Consider the following 24,633-nt stretch of genomic DNA (forward strand, 5'->3'; position numbering starts at 1 on the left):
ATTGAATGTAACATTCCTATTTTGGTTATTACATTTTAAAGTTATTATTTTGTGCTTCATGCTTTTCTTTCCTCAGGATGCTCAAATAATCAATTGGCTTCAGGAATTTCGTGGTGCTGTAACACAATTAACAAAGGACTTTGAGCATCTCGTTAGCAAAATATTGGTCAGTTTCTTCAGATTTTCTTTCACAACTCTTTTTTTGTACTTACGGAGATTTGGTCAGAAAACATTTGCTGTATTTTATTATTGAATAGATCTTAATGGGTTTGTTTTCTAATCTGACGTTTTGATATTATCTAACTTCAAGATTCAACTGTTAATTAAGGTAATTAAATAAAACCTGCAAATGTAAACAAAAAATGGAACCAACTTAAGGTGTTAAGTCAAATTTTTAATATATATATATTTCAGAAGCTGCCATGGTTGTGCCGAAGTCTTATGGTGGTCGAGGAATACTTGGCCTTCTTAAGCAACCTAGTGTCGGCACAGACAGTGTACCTGAGATCTTGCCTTAATATGCTGGTCTCCAATTTTGTGCCAGGTAAGAAAATATTGCTTTTGAATACATTTTGGAACTGAACAGTCCTTTGTCCCTTAACTGTGAAGGAGAGTGGCCGTGTTCAGTTCACGTTGTTAATCCTAGACAGGCCTTTCAGCTGCATGCTTTTCTGTGCAGAGCAATATTTTCAGGTACTTTTTAGGAGACTTGTTTTAACGAGTCAGAATCATTTCTATTGTAGTTTCTTCCTTATAAATCACGTTCTCCTGCTGAGAATACAGGTGCGCTGTCAGTGTTTTGTGCAGCTGGCACTGTGAAACTCCGGTGTGAGTTTCTGCTGATTCCAGCAGCATGCAGCAGCAGCTCCAACTGTTGCTTAAATTAGGAGAAGATGGGAACAGGAATTAACCCCAAATTCTAAATGAGTGTTAATGCTCTAACACTTGGTGCTTTGACAGCGTACTAGATTAGCAGACTTGGAGGGGCAGTCAGCACTCACCGTGTGATATTTATATTTTCTCAAGCCAAGCTGGGGGCCAGCAATATTCGGAGTAGTGGATGAGCCGGGAGTGCAGGAGGCAAAAGAGGCCGGAATTCTGGCCTTTGTGTCCTTAGTAGCCCGGCGAAGGATCTTGCTATTGTGGAAGGAGGCGAAGCCCCCTAGCCTGGAGGCCTGGATAAACGACATGGCTGCGTTCATAAAGCTGGAGAGGATTAAGTTTGCCTTGAGAGGATCTGCGCAGGGGTTTTACAGGCGATGGCAACCGTTCCTAGACTACCTCGCGGAGCGTTAGAGGAAGGTCGGTCAGCAGCAGCAGCAACCCTGGGGGGGGGGGGGGGGGGGGGGGGGACGAGAGATTGTTTGAGGGGATGGATGAGCAGGAGATAACATGGAGGGTGGGGGAAACTGGCACATGCGGGCGAGAGCCAGTGTATAAAGCTATGTAAATATACCATTTTGCCATGTATATATCTTGCTCAGTGCGATTTTGCGTTATTTTGTTACGGGTTTGGAGGGGGGGGGGTTATTGTTTGTAAGGGGGAAAAAATGGTGTTGTTAAAAAACTTTAATAAGTATATTTAAAAAAAATATATATTTATATTTTCTGTCCAGAATTAAATATAGATTATACTGTGGTGTAACAAAATGATCAGGGGGTTGGATAGGGTGGACAGTGAGAGCCTTCTCCCGCGGATGGATATGGCTGGCACGAGGGGACATAACTTTAAACTGAGGGGTAATATATATAGGACAGAGGTCAGAGGTAGGTTCTTTACGCAAAGAGTAGTGAGGCCGTGGAATGCCCTACCTGCTACAGTAGTGAACTCGCCAACATTGAGGGCATTTAAAAGTTTATTGGATAAACATATGGATGATAATGGCATAGTGTAGGTTAGATGGCTTTTGTTTCGGTGCAACATCGTGGGCCGAAGGGCCTGTACTGCGCTGTATTGTTCTATGTTCTATGTACTGGTGATGTCTCTGGACCAGGAGATCCAGAGGCCCTGGCTAATTCTCTGGGAATATGGATTCAAATCCGACCACTGCAACCGGTAGAATTTAAATTCAATTGATAGAATCTGGAATTGAAAAGCTGATCTCAGTAACAGTGAGCATGAAACGTATCCCCATTGGCATAAAAACCCACCTGGCTCGCTAACCTCCAAAGGAAATTGACTGTCCTTACCCCATCTGGCCTACATGTGACTCCAGAACAACGGAATGTGGTTGACTCTTAACTATCATTTTGAAGTGGGTCCTGCCTACATCCCATGAAGGAATACATTTTTAAAAATTGTTTCATTCACCATGTATGAGTTCTCTGCCAGATGCAGGAAGAGAAATGGAGAGCTAAGAGATGGGAGAGAGCAACATTTGTGGGGCGGCATGGTAGTGCACTGCTGCCTCACGGCGCTGAGGACCCGGGTTTGATCCTGGCCCCAGGTCACTGTTTTTGTGGAGTTTGCACATTATCCCTGTGTTTGCTTGGGTGTCACCCCCACAACCCAAACGATGTGCAGGGTAGGTGGATTGGCCATGCTGAACTGCCCCTTAATTGGAAAAATAAATAAATAAGAGGAATATGTTTGTGATATTCAAACCGTAGGAGAGTTTACGGAAAGAGAAGTTGTCACATGACTGATAAGAGAGACTGACGATTATATTTGATTGGATAAAGTATATTTAAAGAAAGGAGGCATTTAGGGGAGAGGAGGTATTGAGTTAGTGAAGCTTGGAAATGGGATCTTTATGTAGCCTTTAGTAAACTAACCTCCAAGTTTGTTTGTTCATCTATTTTATGACATTAATCCATGTATATCTATTTCATATAGGGAGAATTGTTATCCAAGAAAATGGTGTGGATATTTCAGACTCTGAAGATGAAGATGAAAGTAAGTAATTTATTTTTGTAAGGATAAGCATACTGACGTTTGCAGTAATATGAATTATGATGAATTATGAATATTTAAATCAATATCTGAAATATCCCAAATACCGCTGTTTCAACACTGAAGACACAGATCACTACATTCCACATCATCCATAATAAGCCCACTCTTCCCGGAAATAAAAATAGAAAATGCTGGAAATATCCAGATTTGGCGGAACCAGTGGAGAGAGAAAGCGAGTTAACAGGCTGAATTTTCAACCCGAGGCAGAGGTAAACATACCGTCAATTTCTCGTTACAAGCTGGCATGCTGGATTGTCAGCATGTTTCTGTCTATTCTCCACCCAGGAGGTGGCTTTTGGAGGGGGGGGTGGAGATGTCAGGTAGGCAGAAATGCCAATTGAGCGCACTCTTCACCTGCCATCTGAATTTTCCAGGCAGTGGACGTCCTTCAATACGACTGTAGCCTGTTGGTGGCACAATGGTGGTGGCTTGGGGACAGGTTGTTTTGGAGTGTGGGAGGGGAGAGGAGGTGGTGGGCCCAGCTTGTAGCTGCATCCTACAAAGTAGCCCAGCCGACCACAGGCGCAAGCTGTTCTGGGTAGGGGTTTCTCCCTTGGCAATGATTTCTTAGCGACTGTGCCATAGGAACATTGGAGTAGATCATTTGGCCCTTCAAACCTGCTCCACCTTTAATTAAGATCATGGCTGATCTGGTAGTGGTCTGAACTTCACTCTCTTGCTTGACATTTGCAAGTTTTGTAGCGGGCCCCCCCCACCAATAGTGCATTTCTTCCAGTGGGCTGCTGGCTGCACAGAGCCTTTGGCACTCCCACTGCCCCTCCTAGCTGCCGAGCATGCCCACCATCCTGAAATGGACTGCGTTCCTAGAGACAGCAACCTAATTGATGGACACCCGCTGGCGTCGGGATCAAGATTCCACAATTAAAATTCAGCTCAATGTTTCAGGTTGATGACCATGTCTGTTTCTCTCTAGATGATGCCACCACTGGTTGTATTGTATTTTATTTTGTATTTTTAAAGAACTGGTCACCTTCTATATCAAAAAGATCAACCCAAATATATTGAACCATACAGCCTGATTTTATTGACAATATCCTCTGCGTAAAATGAAAAATAGGAGCCTAATTTGCCATCTTCAAAGTTTAATGAATTAGTGCCGGAAAGATTGTGACTTTTTATATGGCCATGTAAATTCAAGTCGAAAGAAGGCCCTTCAAGGAATTTCTTATTTATCTTAAAGCTGCATTATATACCTTTAATTAGTAACATGAAGTTGCAAGGTAGATTCAGTTGGGAAAGACCATTCGGCCATTTTTACCTCCTAATCCCGACATTCAGTACCTTTTTCAGAAGTGTACACTGTGTGTTGAATGCTCATTGTGTGTGAAGAACATTCTGCTATCAGCCCTAAATTTTGTTTACACAAGTTTGAATCTCTCCGTCTGTTGTCATAGTTTGGTTTGAAGTAGTGTTCCGGATGCTATTTTTAATCTTAGGCTACCTTATAAAATGGTGCATATAACTCGCTGTTACATACATATTGAAAAGCCCATGTTTTTGTTGTAGCTCCAATGCGAATATTTTGATGGAATTATTTATTTATTTATTTTTATTTTTAATGTTTTTATTCTCAATTTTCACATTTTCCTTCAAAATTTACACCCCATCCACAAACAGTAAACGGTAACAAATACAAAATGAATCCCCTTAACAATACCAACGATCCCATCCTCCCACCACCCCAAACAATGGCCCACCTGTCAAATATGCATCCAATAAAACAAACCCTCCCATGGTGGAAACAAAAGAGAAAAAGAAAAAGGAGTCCGTGACCGCCCATGGTCACCATTGACATATAGAGTCCACTCCCCCCCCCCCCAAACACTCAACGCCATCCAACCTCTGAAAGAGTACCATACATTATACCCAAGAGTTGTACCCCCCCCCCCCCCCCCCGTCTCCAACTCCTCCCGTCCACTACCTCTTGTAAAACTCCTCCCCCCAACCACGGTTCCTTCCCCCCCCCCCCCCCCCCCCCCCCAACTTTCCACCCCGGCTAGACCACTCGGACCCTGTTCTGGCAGGCTCCGATGGCCGCAGCTCCTCCCCCCATCTCACTCCCGTTCACTGGCCTGCTTAAACCGGCCAGCGTGGAGGCCCCCGCCCGGGTCCTTTTCCCCCTTGCCCGGCCCTAGGAAAGCCCAGAAATCCCCTTTTAGCACACAAACCTCGCATATCCACCTACACCCCAAAGAGCCCTCATTTCGAGTGAAAGTCCCATCACTTCCCTTGTCCAAATATATACAACATTGGCTCCTTTAGCCCATACACCCGCACGCAGTGAAACAAAAAAAGAAGAAAATACAGTCAGTCATGAGGTCACATCGGCACATGGCCATTTCTCAATTTCTCAGTTCTGCCACAGTCCTCCTGCCTTCGCAAACTCCTCCGCTGCTTCCGCCGTTCCAAAATAAAAGTCCCTGAGCTTGCAAATCACCCTCCGCTTCGCTGGATATACAATGCCGCACTGCACCTTGCTAATGTACAGTGCCCTCTTCACCCGGTTGAAGGCAGCCCGCCTCCTCGCCAGCTCCACCGTAAAGTCCTGGTATACACGTATACCAGCTCCAGCCCTCTGCACCACCCGCTTCTGCTTGGCCCAGCTCAGGACCTTCTCCTTCACACTGTAACTACGGAAGCACAGGGTCACTACCCTTGGCGGCTCACTTGCCATTGGTACAGGCCTCCACGACCGATGAGCCTGATCCAGTTCATATCGGGAGGGATCCTCCCCCTCCCCCAATAGTTTTGCCAGCACCGCGGCAAAATACTCAATCGGCCTCGGTCCTTCAACTCCTTCGGGCAGCCCCACAATCCTCAAATTCTGTCGCCTGGATCTGTTTTCCAGGTCTTCCATTTTTCCTCGCAGAGCCTTGTTAATGTCCATCACCTTCCGCATCTCCTTCCCCATCGAGGTAAGTTGATCACCGTGCTGCAATAACCGTCTCCTCCACTTCCTTCAGCGCCTCCCCTTGCTCTCGCACCTCCGCCACTGCGCTTGCCACCGCCGTCATCACCGGGGAAATCGCCTCCTCCACCAGCGCATTCAAAACCTCTCTCATCACCTTCCTCATTGTCTCCATGTATCTTGAAACTGCCTTTCGAATTCCGCAGCCATCACCTTAGTTATTTCTTCAGCCGTAAGCAATTCCCCTGGTGCTCCAGCCTCCATTTTCCTTGGTGACCCTGCAGTGACCTTTCCACTCCCCGATGGACCTTCAGCTGTTTTCTTTACAGACGATTTTTTGCCCCCCCTTGACATTTTTCTTCACTGTGCCTTCACTGTTTCTTCCTGCTTTTCCTCCTCCGTGGGCCCTGGGACAGGGCTTAAAGCCCTGAAAATGCCGTTCCCGAACGGGAGCCCTCCATTGTGCGGCCGCCTCCCGCCCGCCGTCGATGGAATTATTTTTGTGGTTATTCTTATCATATACCAGAGCTTCAGCATCTCCTTGTGACTTGCAAGATTGACCATATAAGAATAGTTTTAAGTGTGTGATTTTTTTTTTACTTTACTTTTTTGGTTATATGATTCTTTTTACATTTGTTCTATAATTTGCAAAGCATCAAAGTCACTGAAACCATTAAATATATTTTGACAAAATTCACCATTTACTGTTTTCTGTTTTAACTGCTTAATGCTCTTCCTCTCTCCAGCCCCGTTAGTATTTCTTTGCGGTTTTCATCTCTTCCCTTATGGAATCTTTTGATACCGTGACGTTTGTGTCTGAAGATATTCACATTTCTAGGCCCTCTTGTCTCTCAATCACCTCTTCATTATTCAGTACACATTAAATGTTTTAAAATATTTATTTATTTGTTCATGGGGTGTGGCCATTGCTGGCTAGACCATCATTTATTGTCCATTCCTAATTGCCCTTGAGAAGGTAGTGGTGAGCCACGTTCTTGAACCGCTGAAGTACATGCAGTGTAGGTATATCTAATGTGCTGTTTGGGAGGGAGTTCCAGGGTTTTGATCCAGCAACAGTGAAAGAACAGAGATATAGTTCCAAGAAAGGATGGTGTGTGGCTTGGATAGGAAGTTGCAAGTGATGGTGTTCCCATGCCTTTTCTTTCTAAGTGGCAGAGGTTATGGATTTGGAAGGGTCTGTTGAAAGAGCTTTGGTGAATTGCTGAAGTGAGCTATGACCTTGTTAACTAATTATGTTAAGTGATTTAACAATTGAATAAAATAAACTAGCTTATAGTAATATTTCCTAATCAAATGTAATTTCAGTGTCTTGCAAAGTAATATGCACTTTTAGCTGGTAAACTTATCAAAGATTATAGAATTACCTGTAGATATTTTTGAAAGTCTAATGTAGGTCAGACTTAAATAAAATGTATACCCACTCAAATAATGCCCTCTGTCGTAATATTTTGGTGATAGAAATTAGTAGCTGGGAGGTGTGTGAGAGAGACCTGGAAGTGACTCTAGTTTTCTTGGGAGAACTTCTCGTGTGATTGAGTTGAGCAATTTCAATGGTGGGACTCCAAATATAGACTGATGTCCCACTATTTTTTGATAGGATATCACCACCCATGAATAAAACCATTTTTCATTCATTGAATACACTAGGCATTCCTATGTTGTGTGTGCATATCAGATGCAATGCATCGATCCTCAGGCATGTGCCCAAATTACAGCTCCTAAAGCATTGCAGGACTTTCCCAAATAAAGTCTTTTTCACTTGTGCTGCTGCAGACGCAAAGTAGATCTGATAGGAATTTCTAACTGTTACATTCTTTGCAGATCTTCCGAGAAATTTTGACATCTGTCATCGAGCTCTGCAAATGATTGCTAAATATGTGCCCTCGTAAGTATATCATACTGCTGCTGTTCATAGCTTATTTATACCTTCGCTGACAAAGTGCAACAAAGTTTATTTAAAGAAGCTTATACATTTGTTGAACAAATTAATTGACACATTTCTTATGAGATTATAGTAGATTTTCATATTGACATTCTGATTCCTTAAGGCTTATAAGGAGCCAGGTTCCATGTCTATATGTAGAATAAGCGTTTAGATAAATTGAATAGATGAAACTAAATTCTGTGGTTTTGACACCAACTTATTTGATTTAATATTGACAAAATGTACATGTAAGTTCAGATATTTACTATAGTAGGGTACCCTTTGGGTCTGCCTTTTACTTTAACCCTCCAGATTAATTTTCAGTTCAAAGCACCAAATAATTACTGAAAGTCAATGGGCGCGATCTTCCCAAAAGAGAACAAAGTTCCCGAGCGTGCGTGTTTCCCGGCACTCGCAGTGCCGAGAAACACATGGCTATTCAACGCGACTTGCTTTGAATAAGGGGCCTGAGCGGGGAACGCGCATCCCCACACAGCCCCGCTGGAACTCCCGTTGTGAGAGATCCTGGGATGTCATTTTTATATGGCATCCCAATCTCCCGAGTCCCACAAAAAAAATCCCAGACCTCGGCCTCTCATAGGATTGTGAGGGGATTGAATCCCAAAACCTCAGGTACCTCGGGAATCTGCACATTAGAGTAAGGCTTAATGCCTCGCTCTAACATGCAGATTGGCCAAAACCTGATCCCGCCCATTGTGAGCGGGATTCCCCTTGCAACATCTCGAGACTTACACCGGCCACTCTGCGCTGCGGAGAGCTGCTTTTCTGGCGCAGCCTGGCCGGAAGATCGCATCCACCATGTTGATACACCTAGATGTCAGATAATTTTCTCCAAACCAATCAATCAGCGATTATCTTGTGATCTTAAAGTGCTATGCATTGCTACAACAGTAGATGGCAATGTTGCAACACTACATGGAACTACGTGACATTCTCACTGGAATATAGGCTTTACTCATGTAGATGAGATAACACCCAAACAGAATGATAAATATCAAAATGTTAACATGTAGGCTTCAACCCAGCTATAGTTCCACAAACCCATTGATGATTTTTAAATTGCATAAACCAGATGCCAGCTTATTTCGCATTCTCTATAGTATTCTCATGATCCAATCTAAGCAATGACCTGAATTTTATGCTGTTGGTCTCACTTAATATCCTTAGAAAAAAGATACATCATGTTGAATGAGGTGTAACTAGGTTTTTAATGGCATACTAATTTCGTAATTACTGATAAAACACCCTCACTGGTCCTGGAAAGCTCCTTTTATATTTGTGGAACATCAAACTTCTCCATAATAAAATTGTTATTTTTGAAAGATTTGTTTATTTTTGTTTTGGCTTCTAATCTTCCAAACATGGTTTAACTACCTGAAAATGTAATCTAAAAGTGAATGATATTAAGCGTTTTTAACTTCTTTGTTTGCTGTGTGACTGCCTCAATGTAACTAGCTGCTTTCATGCTTGCTGACATCACTGCTGCTACATGTCTGGACATCCCTTGACTTGGCGTCAGATTTAAACTGCTGTCAGGAAATGGGAACATCCCACCACAGAAGTCACTAGGTCTTTCTTTGAATTCAGTAGCGAACACCCTTACATTATCACTCATTGCAAAATCCAGCTTTTATTTTCTCCTCTATCACACAATACATTCTCATAATATAAGATATGAAGGGGTGGCGCAGCGGCATAATGGTTAGCACTGCTGTCTCACAGCTCCAGGGACCCGGGTTCAATTCTGGCCTCGGGTGACTATCTGTGTGGAGTTTGCATTTTCTCCCCGTGTTTGCGTGGCTTTCCTCCGGGTACTCTGGTTTCCTCCCACTGTCCAAAGAAATGCAGGTTAGGTGGATTGGCCATGTTAAAATTGCCCCTCAGTATCCAAAAGGTTACTGGGTTACGGGGATGGGGTGGAGGTGTGGGCTTAAGTAAGTGCCCTTTCCAAGGGCCGGTGCAGACTCGATGGGTCGAATGGCCTCCTTCTGCACTGTAAATTCTATGATTCTATGATATTCTGATTTCTGTATTGTTAAGTTATTTTTCTTGTGTGCTGTCCTATATAAGACAATGGCCTAAAGTTAGCATCAAAAGTAGGGAATAAAGTCCTAATTAGTAAACAAAGTAGGGTCATTATATATAATCTCAAACATCCAATCTGAAAAGGTGCCTGTTTTGAAATACCTTGCGCGGTTTAGAGATGTTCCATTCCATTTACATAGCCGAGCCTTGGAGAGCCGTATGATGCCACATTTAAATCATAGGTATTTCATTTAGAGTACTAGCTTGTGACTGCATAGAGAATCCTAGCCCTGCCCTCCACCTTGTAATTTAAGGCTGGAGTGGAGACATATTTTGCATGAATGTGATCTCTTGCTCTCCCCATGTCACTATGGTGGAGGGCGACCTGTTTCCCAACAGGATATTTCCTGCATTTTACTGCTTTGAATAACGTGGCGAGAACAGTGAACCATGTTGAAAGTGTTCGTTAATTGTCTCATTATTTTTTCCCAAAATGCAAACATAGGGAAATTGATCAATTGCATTTATTGTGGAAACTATATATTTATTCATGTATTTTAAATAAAATAAAGAAATAAACCAGTTGATTGGAGTGTTTCAATAGGATGCCTATAATCTGAATAGGAGAGAACTGCATATAGTCTCCAATTGCTTGATTCCTTCTCTTTTCTTGTTTTGATCCGAGGAGTTGAGGTAATAATGAATAATTAGGGAGACAGTATTGCTATTTGGTATCCAATCTACAGATCATTTTTTGTTTTTTATACTTCTGTCGTTTTTGAGACATTTTCCTATGTTAAAGGCCTTGTATAAATTAAAGTTGTTGTTTCTGTGAGATCACTTCAATTTTTAAAATAATGCAATGGACTAAACATACATGTTTATTTTTGGCAGAACACCACAATTTCTGATGCCGATACTAGTTGAAAAATTTCCATTTGTAAACAAATCAGCCAGATTCCTGGTAAGTAGAGTATCTTCTTTGTAATCAAATACCCCCAAAAATCTTTATCATGCAGATTGGTTTTTTAAAATGCAAAGTGCCTAATTATTTTTTTCCCCAATTAGGGGGCAATTTAGCATGGCCAATTCACCTACCCTGCACACCTTTGGATTGTGGGGGTGAGACCCATGCAGACATGGGGAGAATGTGCAAACTCCACACGGACAGTGACCCAGAGCCGGGATTGAACCCTGGTCCTCAGCACCGTGAGGCAGCAGTGCTAACCACTGCTTCACCGTACAGCCCATTATAATGCAGATTGTTAGCAAGGTTACCAATTAATCACACTTGACTTCTGTGATTATTGAAGATTATAAATATTAATCCTGCAAGTTTCCCAACGGTTCCAGCAAATTATTTTCTCCCTTCTCCCTTCTGATGAAAATGGCAGGAATTCAAAACAAATGAGTTTTTCAAGGATTTTAACGTGGCAGTAATTTAGGGACATTTGGGTGGTCACTCAGTCTCCAACATTCTTGAATGTAGAATTTTGCCCCTCTGTTTGCACATGATGCAACATAAGTGCTGACGCTTATGGCGATTGTAATGTTTTTCTTCGAAATATCAGGACACGCAGCCTGGCTCCTGGTGAACAAAGCAAGGCTGATAACTTCATTCAAAAAAAATGCAAGGGAAGAATCTAAAGTACAAATTGGGGGGAAAAAGTCCCATCTTGTGCGATTTGATTGAAGTGCCATCATGCGATAAATGTAGAAATGGAAAGCAATTGAATGAAAGGAAACATAATTAATGGTCAAGCATTTTTGTCGCAAAGTTGATAATTTTGTTTTGTTGAAATTCTGATTTAACATCGCAATAGAAATAATTAGAATAAAATGGTCATAAAGCCAATTAATTAGAGATGTGATTCTATAAACTAATACTCTTTTTACGGTCACATTGGCATTCTCCTGAATGCTTCCCCATCTGCAGACATTAGCCAAAGTTGTCCCAGTAGACCAAATTAATTTTGGGGGCTTTTGTTAGCTGGGAAAATTACTAACACATTTTATTTTGAAAAACATGTTTGAAATTAATTGAGATTTCTTTTACTGTACTGTGACATACTAACTTGTGTGGTTTGAAATTACTGGACCATAAATTTTTTATGTATACTTTTCTGATTTAATTTGCCAGGAATGTTATGTGCATAATTTACTGAGGATCACTGTATATTTCCCAGAGCTGTGCTCAGAAATATTGGAACTTGTAGTGGGAAAACTCCTAAAACTGGATGTAAGTACCCAGAGACTTGAAGCAAAAAGTGTTTGTTGGGCTTGCTTCCTACTTTAATTAAATACTCTAATTCCTGCCAATACAATATGGTCACTGACCGCTCTTATACATGAATGCACTTGTCGGCTCGGGTGCAGAAGCCAATGACATAATTTGCAAGAGACAGAAATCTACTCTCATAAATGGTGATAGCTTCTTTTCGGCAGTGATCAAACTTTGAATATCCCTCTGAACTAATTAAATAACTGGCCTGAAATTTCAAGCAATTCCATGTTTCCTGAGCCATGTAGGGGGTGGGTACTCTGGTGTGGCATTCCCCCATCATTGTGTCTCCTGCTTTTTTTTCTCTCTCTCTCTCTCCTCAGCCATTGCTTTTGATATTTCATCTTTTAATACATTTCTGAAAAGGCACCAACGTGATGTGGCATTTTAATTTGTGGGTCCCATTTGCCAATGACTTTTTTCAGCCCTATCTGTGAGGGTTGGGGTGAGCTAAGGATGGAGGGGCTCATTAAGTGTTAATTTGATTCTGCCGGTGATGTAATATTTGCAATTCCAAGGCAAGGGGTGACCGTGCATGCTCCCTGCTGCACATTGGTCCCATAAGGATGGCAGCCTTGCATACAACTGCGTATGTGCAGTATTTGCAGAAAACGCAGCCTTAATTAAAATGAGCAACATTTCTCAGACACTGGTAGAACAATGCATTTGAAATTTAAAAAAGAAAGTAGCTTATTTACTTTTTTAACAAAGTAGCATTTCACTCTCTTGCTATTTGACATTTTTCCCTAAGAGAGTTAAATTGGGGCAGCACGGTGATGCAGTGGTTAGCACTGTAGCCTCACGGCGCAGAGGACCTGGGTTCGATCCCTGTCACTGTCCATGTGGAGTTTGCACATTCTCCCCGTGTCTCCGTGGGTCTCACCCCCGCCCAAAGATGTGCAAGGGAGGTGGATTGGCCATGCTAAATTGCCCCTTAATTGGAATTAAAAAAAAAAAGAGTTAAACTGTTGCGAAAAAAATGATGTTTTAAAACCTTAGCTGGTTATAGTACATCTTTCAAATCATCCGATTCATTAACACAAGTCAGTATATTCCTTCTACAAAGAAAGTATTAAAACGTTTTGGTTTACAAGGCATGGTTCATGACCTCACAATGTCCAATTGTGCTTCACAGTCATTGAAGCACTTTTGAGGTCTAGTCCGGGTTGTCAGGGGATGGTGAGTGGTATTGTAACTGGATTAGTAATCTAGAACAAGATAATGCTCTGGGAACATAGGTTCGAACCTTTTGTGAGGGCCACAAAGAATCCAGCACGAGTTTTAAGGATACAAAGTAATAACATTTATTTACAATAACATATATATATAACAGCAGCAACTTCCCTTGCTTCCTGCTGGTTCCTAAACTGGCCAGCTTTATTTATACTAGGAGTTTACTAATGGTTTCTCCGCCCCCCTCATTGGGGAAGCTCATACTCCCACAGGATTGTGGGATTGTCATTAGTCCCCAGCCAATGGTAAGTAGGCAGGTTATAACATCCCTCCCCCTCAAAGTCCAAGGAATCCATCGATGACCCTGGCGAAGGAGGGCGTTGGACTTGTTTTGCCGCAGGCCGGACACCATTTGCACGCGACGCTGGATCAGGCGACTTGTAACGAGACGGAGACCGGCGCTTCCGTGATGAACGGCGCAACGGTTGTACATCCACGGCCCGAGGATTCCCCCTCTGATGCATCCTGTGTCTCCATCTCGGAGTCAGAGTCTGCTGCCTCCGTCATGTCAGCGTCTCTATCTCCATTCGGTTCTGTAACGACCTGCGCAGGCTTCGAGTGAGGCACCAGTGGAAGATTGTGAGGACTACCTTCCCTTGTCTCTGGTCTCTGCGGCTGTAGAAATGAGCTCCGGGGACGGGGAATCTTTTGAGGGGATAGTCTTCTGGACCGAACGTGGTCTACATGTTTGCGCTGGAGACTACCCTGGGCTTGCACCTGGTAAGACATAGGGCCCGTTCGGCGAAAGATTACACCAGGAACCCACTGGGCACCACCAGCAAAATTCCGAACGAACACTGGGTCACCGGGCGCAAACTGCCAAATCGGCCGATGCCGAGAAAATCCCTGTCCCTGCCATTCTTGTGTGCGGCGTACTTTTGCACCAATGTCCGGGAAAACCATACTAAGGCGGGTGCGAAGTCTCCGGCCCATTAGGAGTTCTGCGGGAGCTACCCCAGTCACCGCATGGGGGGTGGTCCTATACGTAAACAAAAAGCGAGCCAGTCTCGTGTCCCATTGATCCAGAAGACTGCTTCTTTAGGCCTCTTTTGAATGTCTGCACTGCGCGCTCTGCCAACCCATTTGAAGCCGGGTGGTAAGGGGCAGTGCGGATATGGCGTATGCCGTTCATCTTCGTGAACCTCGCAAACTCCTCACTCGTGAATGGTGTGCCGTTATCCGTGACCAGCACCTCGGAGAGGCCATGCGTACTAAACGACAAACGCATCTTTTCAATTGTTGCGCAGGACATTGTCCCCTGCATCTTATGCACCTCCAGCCATTTAAACTGGGCGTCAATTAATAGAAGGAACATGGATCCTTGAAAAGGGCCTGCAAAATCTGCATGCAAGCGTGCCCAAGGCCGCCCTGGCCATTCCCAGTGATGTAGGGGCGCGACTGGTGGAAGCCTCTGATGCTCCTGGCAAATGGAGCAGTTTTGGGCCACCTTCTCAATGTCGGTGTCGAGGCCTGGCCACCAGACATAACTCCGGGCCAACGTTTTAATTTTGGCCACACCTGGATGCCCATTGTGCAAGTCTGTTAGTATCAGCTCCTGGCCTTTTTCCGGGACAATCACACGCGTCCCCCACAAGAGGATGCCGTCTTCCACGCTGAATTCTGACAGCTTGGAGGAAAATGCCCGCAACTCGCCTGAGAGCTGTCTATGCTGCCCACCATACAGTACTATGTGCCGAACCTTTGACAGGACTGGCTCCGTCTATGTCCACTCATGGATCTGTGATGCCATGACAGGCAAGGTGTCCATAAAATTTAGGGTTGCAACCACCTCACCGTTCGTGGGGGTCGACATGGGGCCGGTCGATAAAGGCAATCGGCTCAGTGCGTCGGCATTTGCTATCTGCGTACCTGGTTTGTGCTCCAGAGAATACTCGCATGCACCAAGCAACAAAGCCCAGCGCTGCATCCGTGCGGAAGCAATGGGCGGTATTGGCTTATCCTCTCTGAAAAGTCCCAGCAGAGGCTTATGATCAGTCACGATAGTGAAATGGCGGCCATACACTTACTGGTGGAAGCGTTTCACCGCAAAAACCACTGCCAGGCCCTCCTTCTCGATCTGCGCGTACTTTTTCTCCGCTGCAGTCAATGTGTGGGAGGCGAAAGCTATCGGTCGCTCGGCCCCGTTCTCCATCTTGTGGGACAGGACGGCCCCAATACCATACGGGGATGCATCACATGTGACGAGCAAAGGCTTTCCAGGATCATAGTGGGTTAGTAACCCAGACAACGACAATTGTTGCTTTACCCGCCGGAAAGCGGTTTCTTGCGGCTGACCCCAAACCCAGGTGTGATTTTTCTTTAGCAGAAGGTGCAAAGGGGCCAGTGTATTTGCCAGATTGGGGAGGAACTTCCCGTAATAGTTTACGAGACCGAGAAAAGAACGAAGATGCGAAGTGTCAGTCGGGGCGGGGGCCTGTTGAATTGCACGCACCTTCTCTGCGACGGGGTGCAAACCTTCGCGGTCCACCCGATAACCTAGGTAGACTACTTCCTTTTCCTGAAATACGCACTTTGTGCGATGTAAACGGACTCCAGCCTCCGAAAGGCGTCTAAGGACAGCCTCCAGATTTTCCAAATGTTCCTACTCCGACGTCCCTGTAATCAAAACGTCATCGAAGTAGACAGCAACAGGTGGTAAACCTCTCAAAATGCCCTCCATAACACGTTGAAAAAGTGCGCAGGCAGAGGATACTCCAAAGGGCAACTGTGTATATTCACACAGGCCCCGGTGTGTATTAATCGTTACATATGGCGGGAGGCAGGGTCCAGCTCCAACTGCAGGTAGGCGTGACTCATATCTCATTTTGTGAACGAGAGTCCACCTGCAAGCTTCGCGTAGAGATCCTCTATGCGAGGCATTGGATATCGGTCGAGTCGGAAAGCCGTATTCACTGTAAGTTTATAGTCGCCACACAAGCGAACTGTGGCACCTGGCTTCATTGGTGCTGTCCAGTCAGCAAAACGGACGGGCCTGATAATACCCAAACTCTCCAAACGAGTGAGCTCCCCTTCTACCTTCTCGAGCAAGGCGTAAGGCACCGGGCGCGCCCGGAAATAGCGCGGCGTGGCTCCTGGTTCGACTTGGATACGGGCTACGGCCCCTTTTGTTTTCCCCAAACCAGGCTGGAATACATCTGGGTATCATCCTAGCACCTCAGTCAACCCTTCAGAAACTGTTTGGAGGATGTGCTGCCATTGCAACCGCAAATGGCGCAACCAGTCCCGACCCAACAGGCTGGGCCCGTGGCCGCGCACCACGATAAGTGGGAAACGCCCCTCCTGGCGTCCATAAACAACAGGGGTCATTGTAGTTCCTGCAATGTCCAGTGATTCCCCCGTGTAGGTGGCCAACCTGGCCTGTGAGTCGGTTAATGTAAGGATCTGTATACCCTGCTTGATGCGGTCGAATGTCCTCTGGGCGATCACGGAGACCGCTGCGCCAGTGTCCAACTCCATCTCAAGAGGGTGGCCATTGACCCCTACTGTCACCTTAATGGAGGCCACATGGGGAGCTGCCACACAATGCAACTGCAGGCAGTCGTCCTCCGTCTCCACGTCCTCGGGAGTAGTCGCCGCAGGTTCATCCACATGCAAGGTACGGCCCTTGGGCTGGTCCCAGTTACGGCCCCTGGGCTGGTCCCAGTTTCGGTCGGAACTGTTTTCCGAGACTTGTGCCAAGCAGTTCCCTGCACTGCCTCTTATGGCCACTGCAGCGCTGTGCCTGGAGGGACTGGGGAGCTGCCAGCCAATCTGATTGGCCAGCAGATCTCCAAGGCGGGACTGCCTTCCGAGTGAGGGCTTGAGGTCCCGCTTTATGCCATTCAAAGTTCATTAGAGTGTAATATAGCACTGGGGCTGCTGGAGCCAGCAGGGATGTGTTCAGGCCTGTTTTATTTTTATTCCAAATTGTTAATGTAAATTGTGAATAGCCGTGGTCCCAGCACTGATCCTTGTGCAATACCATTTCACGCTTCTGCCATTCTGAATAAACTATACTATACTCCCACTCTCTGCTTCCTGTCTTGAAGCCAATGAGCAATCCATTTTGCTACTTGCCCCCTGACTCTGCATTCTTTAACCGTATTCATTGATCTGTATGGGGCACCTTATTGAAGGACTTTTGAAAATCCAGATGAATTACATTTACTGCAATATGTTAAATTCACATTTAATGTACAAATACTGCTATCCTAGTGAAGCTTCTGGAACGCAAATATTATTTCACTCCTTTATTCGCTGTTAGTTGTATTTGAACTCAGAACCGTGTGTTCTTTTCTGATTCGATATTCGTCTGATATCCATACATGGACCCTGAAGGATATATTTAATTATATCTTAATAGAACCTAAAACTACCTTTCAAAAAGGCAAATAAATGTTTGATGCGAAATAAATGTATGATATTGGTTCCATCATTCCCAGGTGAGTGCCTCACGTAATGACATTGAGGATGCAGAAGAAGCTGTCGAGGTTAACAATGGATTGCCAACATGTACAGAGGAAAGGATGTTTGATATGGTAAATATTTTGAAACATGTTTCAACCTTGCATCATCCGTGAGCATTTATTTTGTGTATCAGTTGAAAGTTCTGTGTAACTTGAATGTAAAAAGTTACGGCATGATGTGGAGCGCCTCTTTGCCACGAATGTAAATATAACCACATAGACTTCGGTTCTCTTTAGCTTGCATGTTACAATCCTACCGTCTCTCATTTTTATTGGTCTGGGCAATGCATGGAGTACATTTCTCTCACTTTCATATTGCTACGGTCCTAGACTTTTACATCGACTCGGGGATATCAAAGCTGTGTTAAATTGTTAGTGGTTAGTCAATGACTCTATGTTGCAGAAATTTGAATGTTAATTTAAAATGTAAAAACATAATAAATTTATAGTACCCAATTATTTTTTCCAATTAAGGGGCAATTTAGCATGGTCAATCCACCTACAGTGCACATCTTTGGGTTGTGGGGTGAAACCCACGCAAACACTGGGAGAATGTGCAATCTCCACACGGACAGTGACCTGGGCCCAGGGTTGAATCCGGGTCCTCGTGCCATGAGGCGGCAGTGCTAACCACTGTGCCACCATGCTGCCCTATGCTTCTACATTTTGTCAGTATGGTGGATTTTAAGATTAGATATGTCCAATACCACAGTTCAATTATCAACTTTCCTGTGATCTGGAAACTTTACAGTAAATGTGTCTCAAAGAATATAAAGCAATCAGGAGGATAAAACCATAACAGAGTACAAAGAACAAAGAAAAATTACAGCACAGGAACAGGCCCTTCGGTCCTCCAAGCCTGCGCCAATCCAGATCCTCTATCTAAAACTGTTGCCTATTTTCTAAGGATCTATATCCCTCTGCTCTCTGCCCATTCATGTATCTGTCTAGATAAATCTTAAATAACGCTATCGTGCCCGCCTCTACCACCTTCGTCGGCAATGCGTTCCAGGCACCCTCTGCGTAAAGAACTTTCCCCGTATATCTCCCTGAAACTTTTCGCCTCTCACCTTGAACTCGTGACCCCTAGTAATTGAGTCCCCCACTCTAGGGGAAAAAGCTTCTTGCTATCCACCTTGTCTATACCTCGCATGATTTTGTAGACCTCAATGAGGTCCCCCCTCAACCTCCATCTTTCTAATGAAAATATTCCTCATCTACTCAACCTCTCTTCATAGCTAGCGCCCTCCATACCAGGCAACATCCTGATGAACCTCCTCTACACGCTTAAAGTATGAATCACTTCTGGGGTAGCTTTTTTTTTACTAGTGTTGAAAGGGTGATGTGAGACACACCAGTCTGAACAAATAATACATGGGCTGGACCTGGGCAAATATTTTCCCTTTGGCATTGGCAACACTGTCTCACTTTGCACTCCATTGGATTGGCAAACCTGTTGCAAAACAAAAGTGATGCATTCCCACTTTACATGCCAGTTATTACCTGACCACATGTGAAGTATGCTGCCTGTGAAAGTTTTGAAAAAATAAATTTAGAGTACCCAATTCATTTTTTCCAATTAAAGGGGCAATTTATTGAGGCCAATCCACATACCCTGGGTTGTGGGGGCGAAACCGACGCAAACATGGGAAGAACGTGCAGACTCCACACGGACAGTGACTCAATGCCGGGATCGAACCTGGGACCTCGGCGCCGTGGGGCAGCAGGGCTAACCCACTGCGCCACCGTGAAAGTTGTAACATTTTATGACCTTCCTGTGAAAGTTGTAACATTTTATGACAATCGACAATGGTTTCATGGTTACCTTTTTATTCCAGATTTTTATTGAATTCAAATTCCACCATTTGCCATGGCGGGATTCGAACTCCGGTCCCCAAAGCATGACTCTGGGTCTCTGGATTACTAGTCCAGCGACAATACCACTAGTCCGCTGCTTCCCCTCGTGAAAAATGGTTTTCTTATCATTTGTGGTTTCTTCTCCATGGCCTGCTGTTTTTTTGTGTTTTCTCTCTGTGCAGGATGAAGATGAGGAAAAGCAGCAAGCCCATTCGGCACTGCCAAATGATATGATGGCTCATCCAATGGCTGAACGATTGGATATTCTGATGTCTGTTTTGCTGGCTTACATAAAGGACGTTTGTTATGTCAATGGTACTAACAACAATGACTTGCTATTCAATGGTGCCTTCTAAGTAATAAAATATTCCCAAATTTTTCACGAGGAAGCGCATGTGGAGTGCGAAAAGAAGTAGAATTGACTAAATAATGGTCAAAAAGAAAGTAACAAAGCAAAAAGATTTAGAGAGGGAATTCCAGAAGTTTAAACTAAAATTGCTTTCTCCGGTGAGAAGCATTGAAGAGTGCTGGGGTGGATATTTAAAGATTTTGGATGTGCTCTTCCCAAAAGGGAACAAAGTCCCTGAGCAAGCACATTTAGCCGCGTGTTTCCCAGTGCCGAGAAACACATGGCTATTCAACACGACTCGCTTTGAATAAGGGGCCCAAATGGGGAACACGCGGCCGAGGCCACACACAGCCCCGTTTTTTACAATGGGGAGCTCTGCTCGCCGGAACTCCGCACTGTAGCGCGAGATTGGGGTGCTATTGCAGGCTGGCACTGCCAGGGTGTCCGGGTGGCACCAGCAGTGCCAGGGCACCACCCTCCCCAAATGACATGCAGCTGGGGCCTCCGATCCCCTGGAGTGCCGTTCCATCTGTCCCCATTTGTGGGGACCAATTTTATTTTATTTTATTTCAAAAAATATACTTTATTCATAAAATCTATCATAAATATTACAGAACATTTAGAATTGTCTTGACTGTACATTTCCATCAGTTACACATTCCCTTGACTTTCTTCCATTCAATTTTGATAACCTTACACACACATCGCTCTTTACGTTACAATTCCTTCTTAAACATTTACCTTGTCATGTTTCTTTTATACATTGGAGTGTTAATGACCCAGACCGAGGAGGGTTTACACTGTTACCCGCCCCTCGGTGTACATTTGCTGGTAAGACCTTACACAGTGGTCTTTCCCCATTGACCAATACCAATCAGCGCTCGCCCGAGGTCCCCGAGGAGAAGGGATTGAATCCCAAAGCCTCAGGTACCTCGGGCAACTGCACATTAGAGTAAGGCTTACTGCTTCGCTCTAATCTGCAGATTTGCTAAAAACTGATCCTGCCCATTGTGGGTGGGATTCCTCATGAAACGTCTCGTGAGATTGCGTTGAAACACGCGAGGCGTTGTGAGCCGGGTAGATTCCAGGAGCAGGATCTCCCGGCTTCCACCGACCACCCTGTGCGAGCTGCGACTCTGGCACAGCGTGGCCGGAAGGTCACACCCATTGTTGTGGGAGAATTTCGAACTAGGGGTCGCCCATTTTAGACAAATGAGAATCCTTTCCTGAGGGTTCAGAGTCTTCAGAACTCTCTTCCTCAAAAGGCAGTGGAAACAAGAGTCTTTGAATATTTTTAAGGCAGAGGTCAATAGATTCTTCATACGCAAGGGGTGAAAGGTTATTGGAGGTAGTATTCAGGAATGTGGAGTTGTGATTACAGTCAGATGAGCTGTGATCTTATTGAATGGTGGAGCAGGCTCAAGGAGCTGAATGTCACAATGTGTATGTTCCTACAAATGGCAGAATGAGAGAATTGTGGATTGGAGGCAGTTGCAGAATTGGGATGAGGAAAAGCTGTGGAGCGATTTGTGAACAAAGACCAGGGTTTTGATTTTGTTATGTTTAGGGACGGAAGTCAGCGGTGATGATCAAATAGCCCTTAATACAGCCATGGAGAAATTGGAGTTAAAATTGGGGGTCAGGAGATTGTTTGGAAACTGATACACATGGTAACACAAGTTACAGTGTAATGTAGTGGTAGTGGGGGTGAATTAGGGGTGAAGGTGGAAGGTACTAAAGGGATTAAAGAAAGTGGTTATGATGTGGATAGGGTATAGAGTTTGAAGTTCAATTTGGGGCCTGATAGGATATTGATGGTTGCATCCCAACTGGTTCAACTTGAACATGCTGTTTTGTAGGTGAATTACTACAATAATACACGATTTAAAGTTGTTAAAAAAATTGCCTTTAAATGTCTGTGTTAGAATCATAGAATTTAAGTGCAGAAGGAGGCCTTTCGGCCCTTCGAGTCTACACCAGCCCTTGGAAAGAGCACTCTACTTAAGCCCACGCCTCCACCCTATCCCCGTCACCCAGTGCCCCACCTAACCTTTTTGGACACTAAGGGCAATTTATCATGGCCAATCCACCTAACCTGCACGTCTTTGGACTGTGGGAGGAAACCGGAGCACCCGGAAGAAACCCACGCAGACACGGGGAGAATGTGCAAACTCCACACAGTGACCCGAGCCGGGAATCGAAACTGGACCCTGGAGCTGTGAAGCAACTGTGCTAACCACTGTGCTACCGTGCTGCCCATGAGATAGATTTCTGCAATAAATATTTGGTTCATTTGAATGTGTAAATCTTTTTCTTTCTCTTATGTAGGAGAGTTCATGTTGACCAGGACAAAAGACTTATACCGAGACTTGATAGTAGTGTTTGACAAACTGGTCCTACGCACTCATGCTTCTTGTCATGTCCAGTACTTCATGTTCTATATTTGCAGTTTCAAGTTGGTGAGTACCAGATTCTTTTTGAATTGATACTTTTGTAACAAAATTAATACAAAACAAGTCATTGCCGGTGGGTTAGTTAAGGGATGATGTAGATTTTACAAGGACTGTTGGAATATGTCATTACAAACTGAGGCTCTAGCCATGAGCCAAAACGCTGACTTATTTAATAATTCAATAGGTAAATAATGGGCGGCGCGGTAGCACAGTGGTTAGCACTGTTGCTTCACAGCGCCAGGGTCCCAGGTTTGATTCCCGGCTCGGGTCACTGTCTGTGCGGAGTCTGCACGTTCTCCCCGTGTCTGCGTGAGTTTCCTCCGGGTGCTCCAGTTTCTTCCCACAACCTGAAAGACGTGCTTGTTAGGTGAATTAGACATTCTGAATTCTCCCTCTGTGTACCCGAACAGGCGCCGGAGTGTGGCGACTAGGGGATTTTCACAGTAACTTCATTGCAGTGTTAATGTAAGCCTACTTGTGACAATAATAAAGATTATTAATGCTTTGAGTATAAATATCACTTACAGGAGTCATAATCTTTACCAATCAACAATCCTTATGTGATATCTTTTGGAATCAAGTTTGTAAGTTGTGAAGTGCTTTTTGAGCCATATTACTTTTGTCTCTCCGTGATTGCTTAGCTGATATCATGCTGCCTATTTTAAAGCTTCACTTGGAAGCTGCTGACCACAGAACCGTCAGTCAGAGATCTACAAAGAATTGTTCGCCCGCCTTTCTTAAAGGTTTACCCCACACTCATCATTCCAAATCACTATACCAGGAATTCAGTCGTATCAAATTTTGAATTGCATCAATTGTCTTCATTCATCTTTGCTAAGTACTTTGAATGTCTTGCTAGATTCAATTCCGGCCTTGGGTGACTGTGTGAAGTCTGCATGTTCTCCCCATGTCTGCGTGGGTTTCCTCTGGGTGCTCCGGTTTCCTCCCACAGTCCAAAGATGTGCAGGTTAGGTGGATTGGTCATGATAAATTGCCCCGAGTGTCCAAAGAGGTGTAGGTTAGGGAGGTTAAAGGGTATGGGCCTGGGTAGGGTGCTCTTTTAAAGGGTTGTGCAGATTCGATAGGCCGAATGGCCTTCTTCTGCACTGTGTAGGGATTCCTTGGTTCTATGGGCCCTCATCCAAGTACAATCGGATCTGGATACCAAAAACTCAGAGGACTGCAGATGTCCCTTTTCCTTGCTCTGTGGGTGCAGATTGTCTGATCTAAATTCCGCCCAGCTTACAGTAATCATCTGGCGATAATTCATTTTAACCGTTTGTGTATATTGTGCCCACAATACAGAATTCAAAATGACCTACAACAGACATAAATACTGGCAGCATGGTGGCACAGTGGTTAGCACTGAGGTCCCAGGTTTGGTCATTGTCCGTGTGGTGTTTGCACATTCTCCCTGCAAATGTTGGTTTCGCCCCCACAACCCAAAGATGTACAGGGTAGGTGGATTGGCCATGCTAAATTGCCCCTTAATTGGTTTAAAAAAAAGAATGGGTACTCTAAATTTTTTTTAAAAAGCTTGTTTTTATCACAAATGAGGAATCTTCCATTGGCATTTTGACCCATTCAACTTGCTATTTAAAATGGAGCATGTACAATTTGTAATGTTAGTCCAGCTCATCATGTTTCATCACCAGAGGAAAATGAATCCCTATAGGCAAAGCTTCCAAGCAGAAATGTCACCCTAATGGGTCTTGTAAAAGTTCAGGATATCAATCTACCTTTGGAATCCCCATTCATCAACTTTTATATGCACTCCACAGATGACTGTAGTTTATTGCAGCAGGCCTTCAAATGCCTGTTTTAAAAATGTAGCAAATGTGGAATGATTTAAGGCAGAACATAGCTCTGGGGAACAAAACACCTAATTTTCCGACTGTAATTTTTCAGGGACTGGCAGAGGCTTTCCTAGAACACCTTTGGAAGATGATGCAGAATCCAAATAATCCGGCAGTAATAAGACAAGCAGCTGCTGGCTACATTGGAAGTTTTCTGGCCAGAGCAACATATATTCCTGTGGTGTAAGTAATCAACAAGCCTCGTAGCTTTTATTAGAACTTGATCATGTTTTTAATGTAGTTTCCAACATTTGAATGATGA

General features: G+C 44.3%; 1 protein-coding gene across 1 annotated transcript in view; it reads left to right on the plus strand.

Moving 5' to 3' along the window:
- The window catches only part of rrn3 (RRN3 homolog, RNA polymerase I transcription factor), a 42,549-nt gene that overhangs the window by 7,056 nt on the left and 10,860 nt on the right, over nt 1-24,633 (plus strand). Inside the window, exons 4-13 of the mRNA XM_072481811.1 lie at nt 77-166; nt 415-544; nt 2,837-2,896; nt 7,728-7,791; nt 10,771-10,840; nt 12,017-12,115; nt 17,833-17,928; nt 19,896-20,028; nt 22,391-22,521; nt 24,424-24,554. Of these exons, the coding sequence (XP_072337912.1) occupies nt 77-166; nt 415-544; nt 2,837-2,896; nt 7,728-7,791; nt 10,771-10,840; nt 12,017-12,115; nt 17,833-17,928; nt 19,896-20,028; nt 22,391-22,521; nt 24,424-24,554 (1,004 nt within the window). The remainder of the gene's footprint in view (nt 1-76; nt 167-414; nt 545-2,836; nt 2,897-7,727; nt 7,792-10,770; nt 10,841-12,016; nt 12,116-17,832; nt 17,929-19,895; nt 20,029-22,390; nt 22,522-24,423; nt 24,555-24,633) is intronic.

The sequence above is a fragment of the Scyliorhinus torazame genome, chromosome 17 (assembly GCF_047496885.1).
Source record: "Scyliorhinus torazame isolate Kashiwa2021f chromosome 17, sScyTor2.1, whole genome shotgun sequence".
NCBI lineage: Eukaryota > Metazoa > Chordata > Chondrichthyes > Carcharhiniformes > Scyliorhinidae > Scyliorhinus > Scyliorhinus torazame.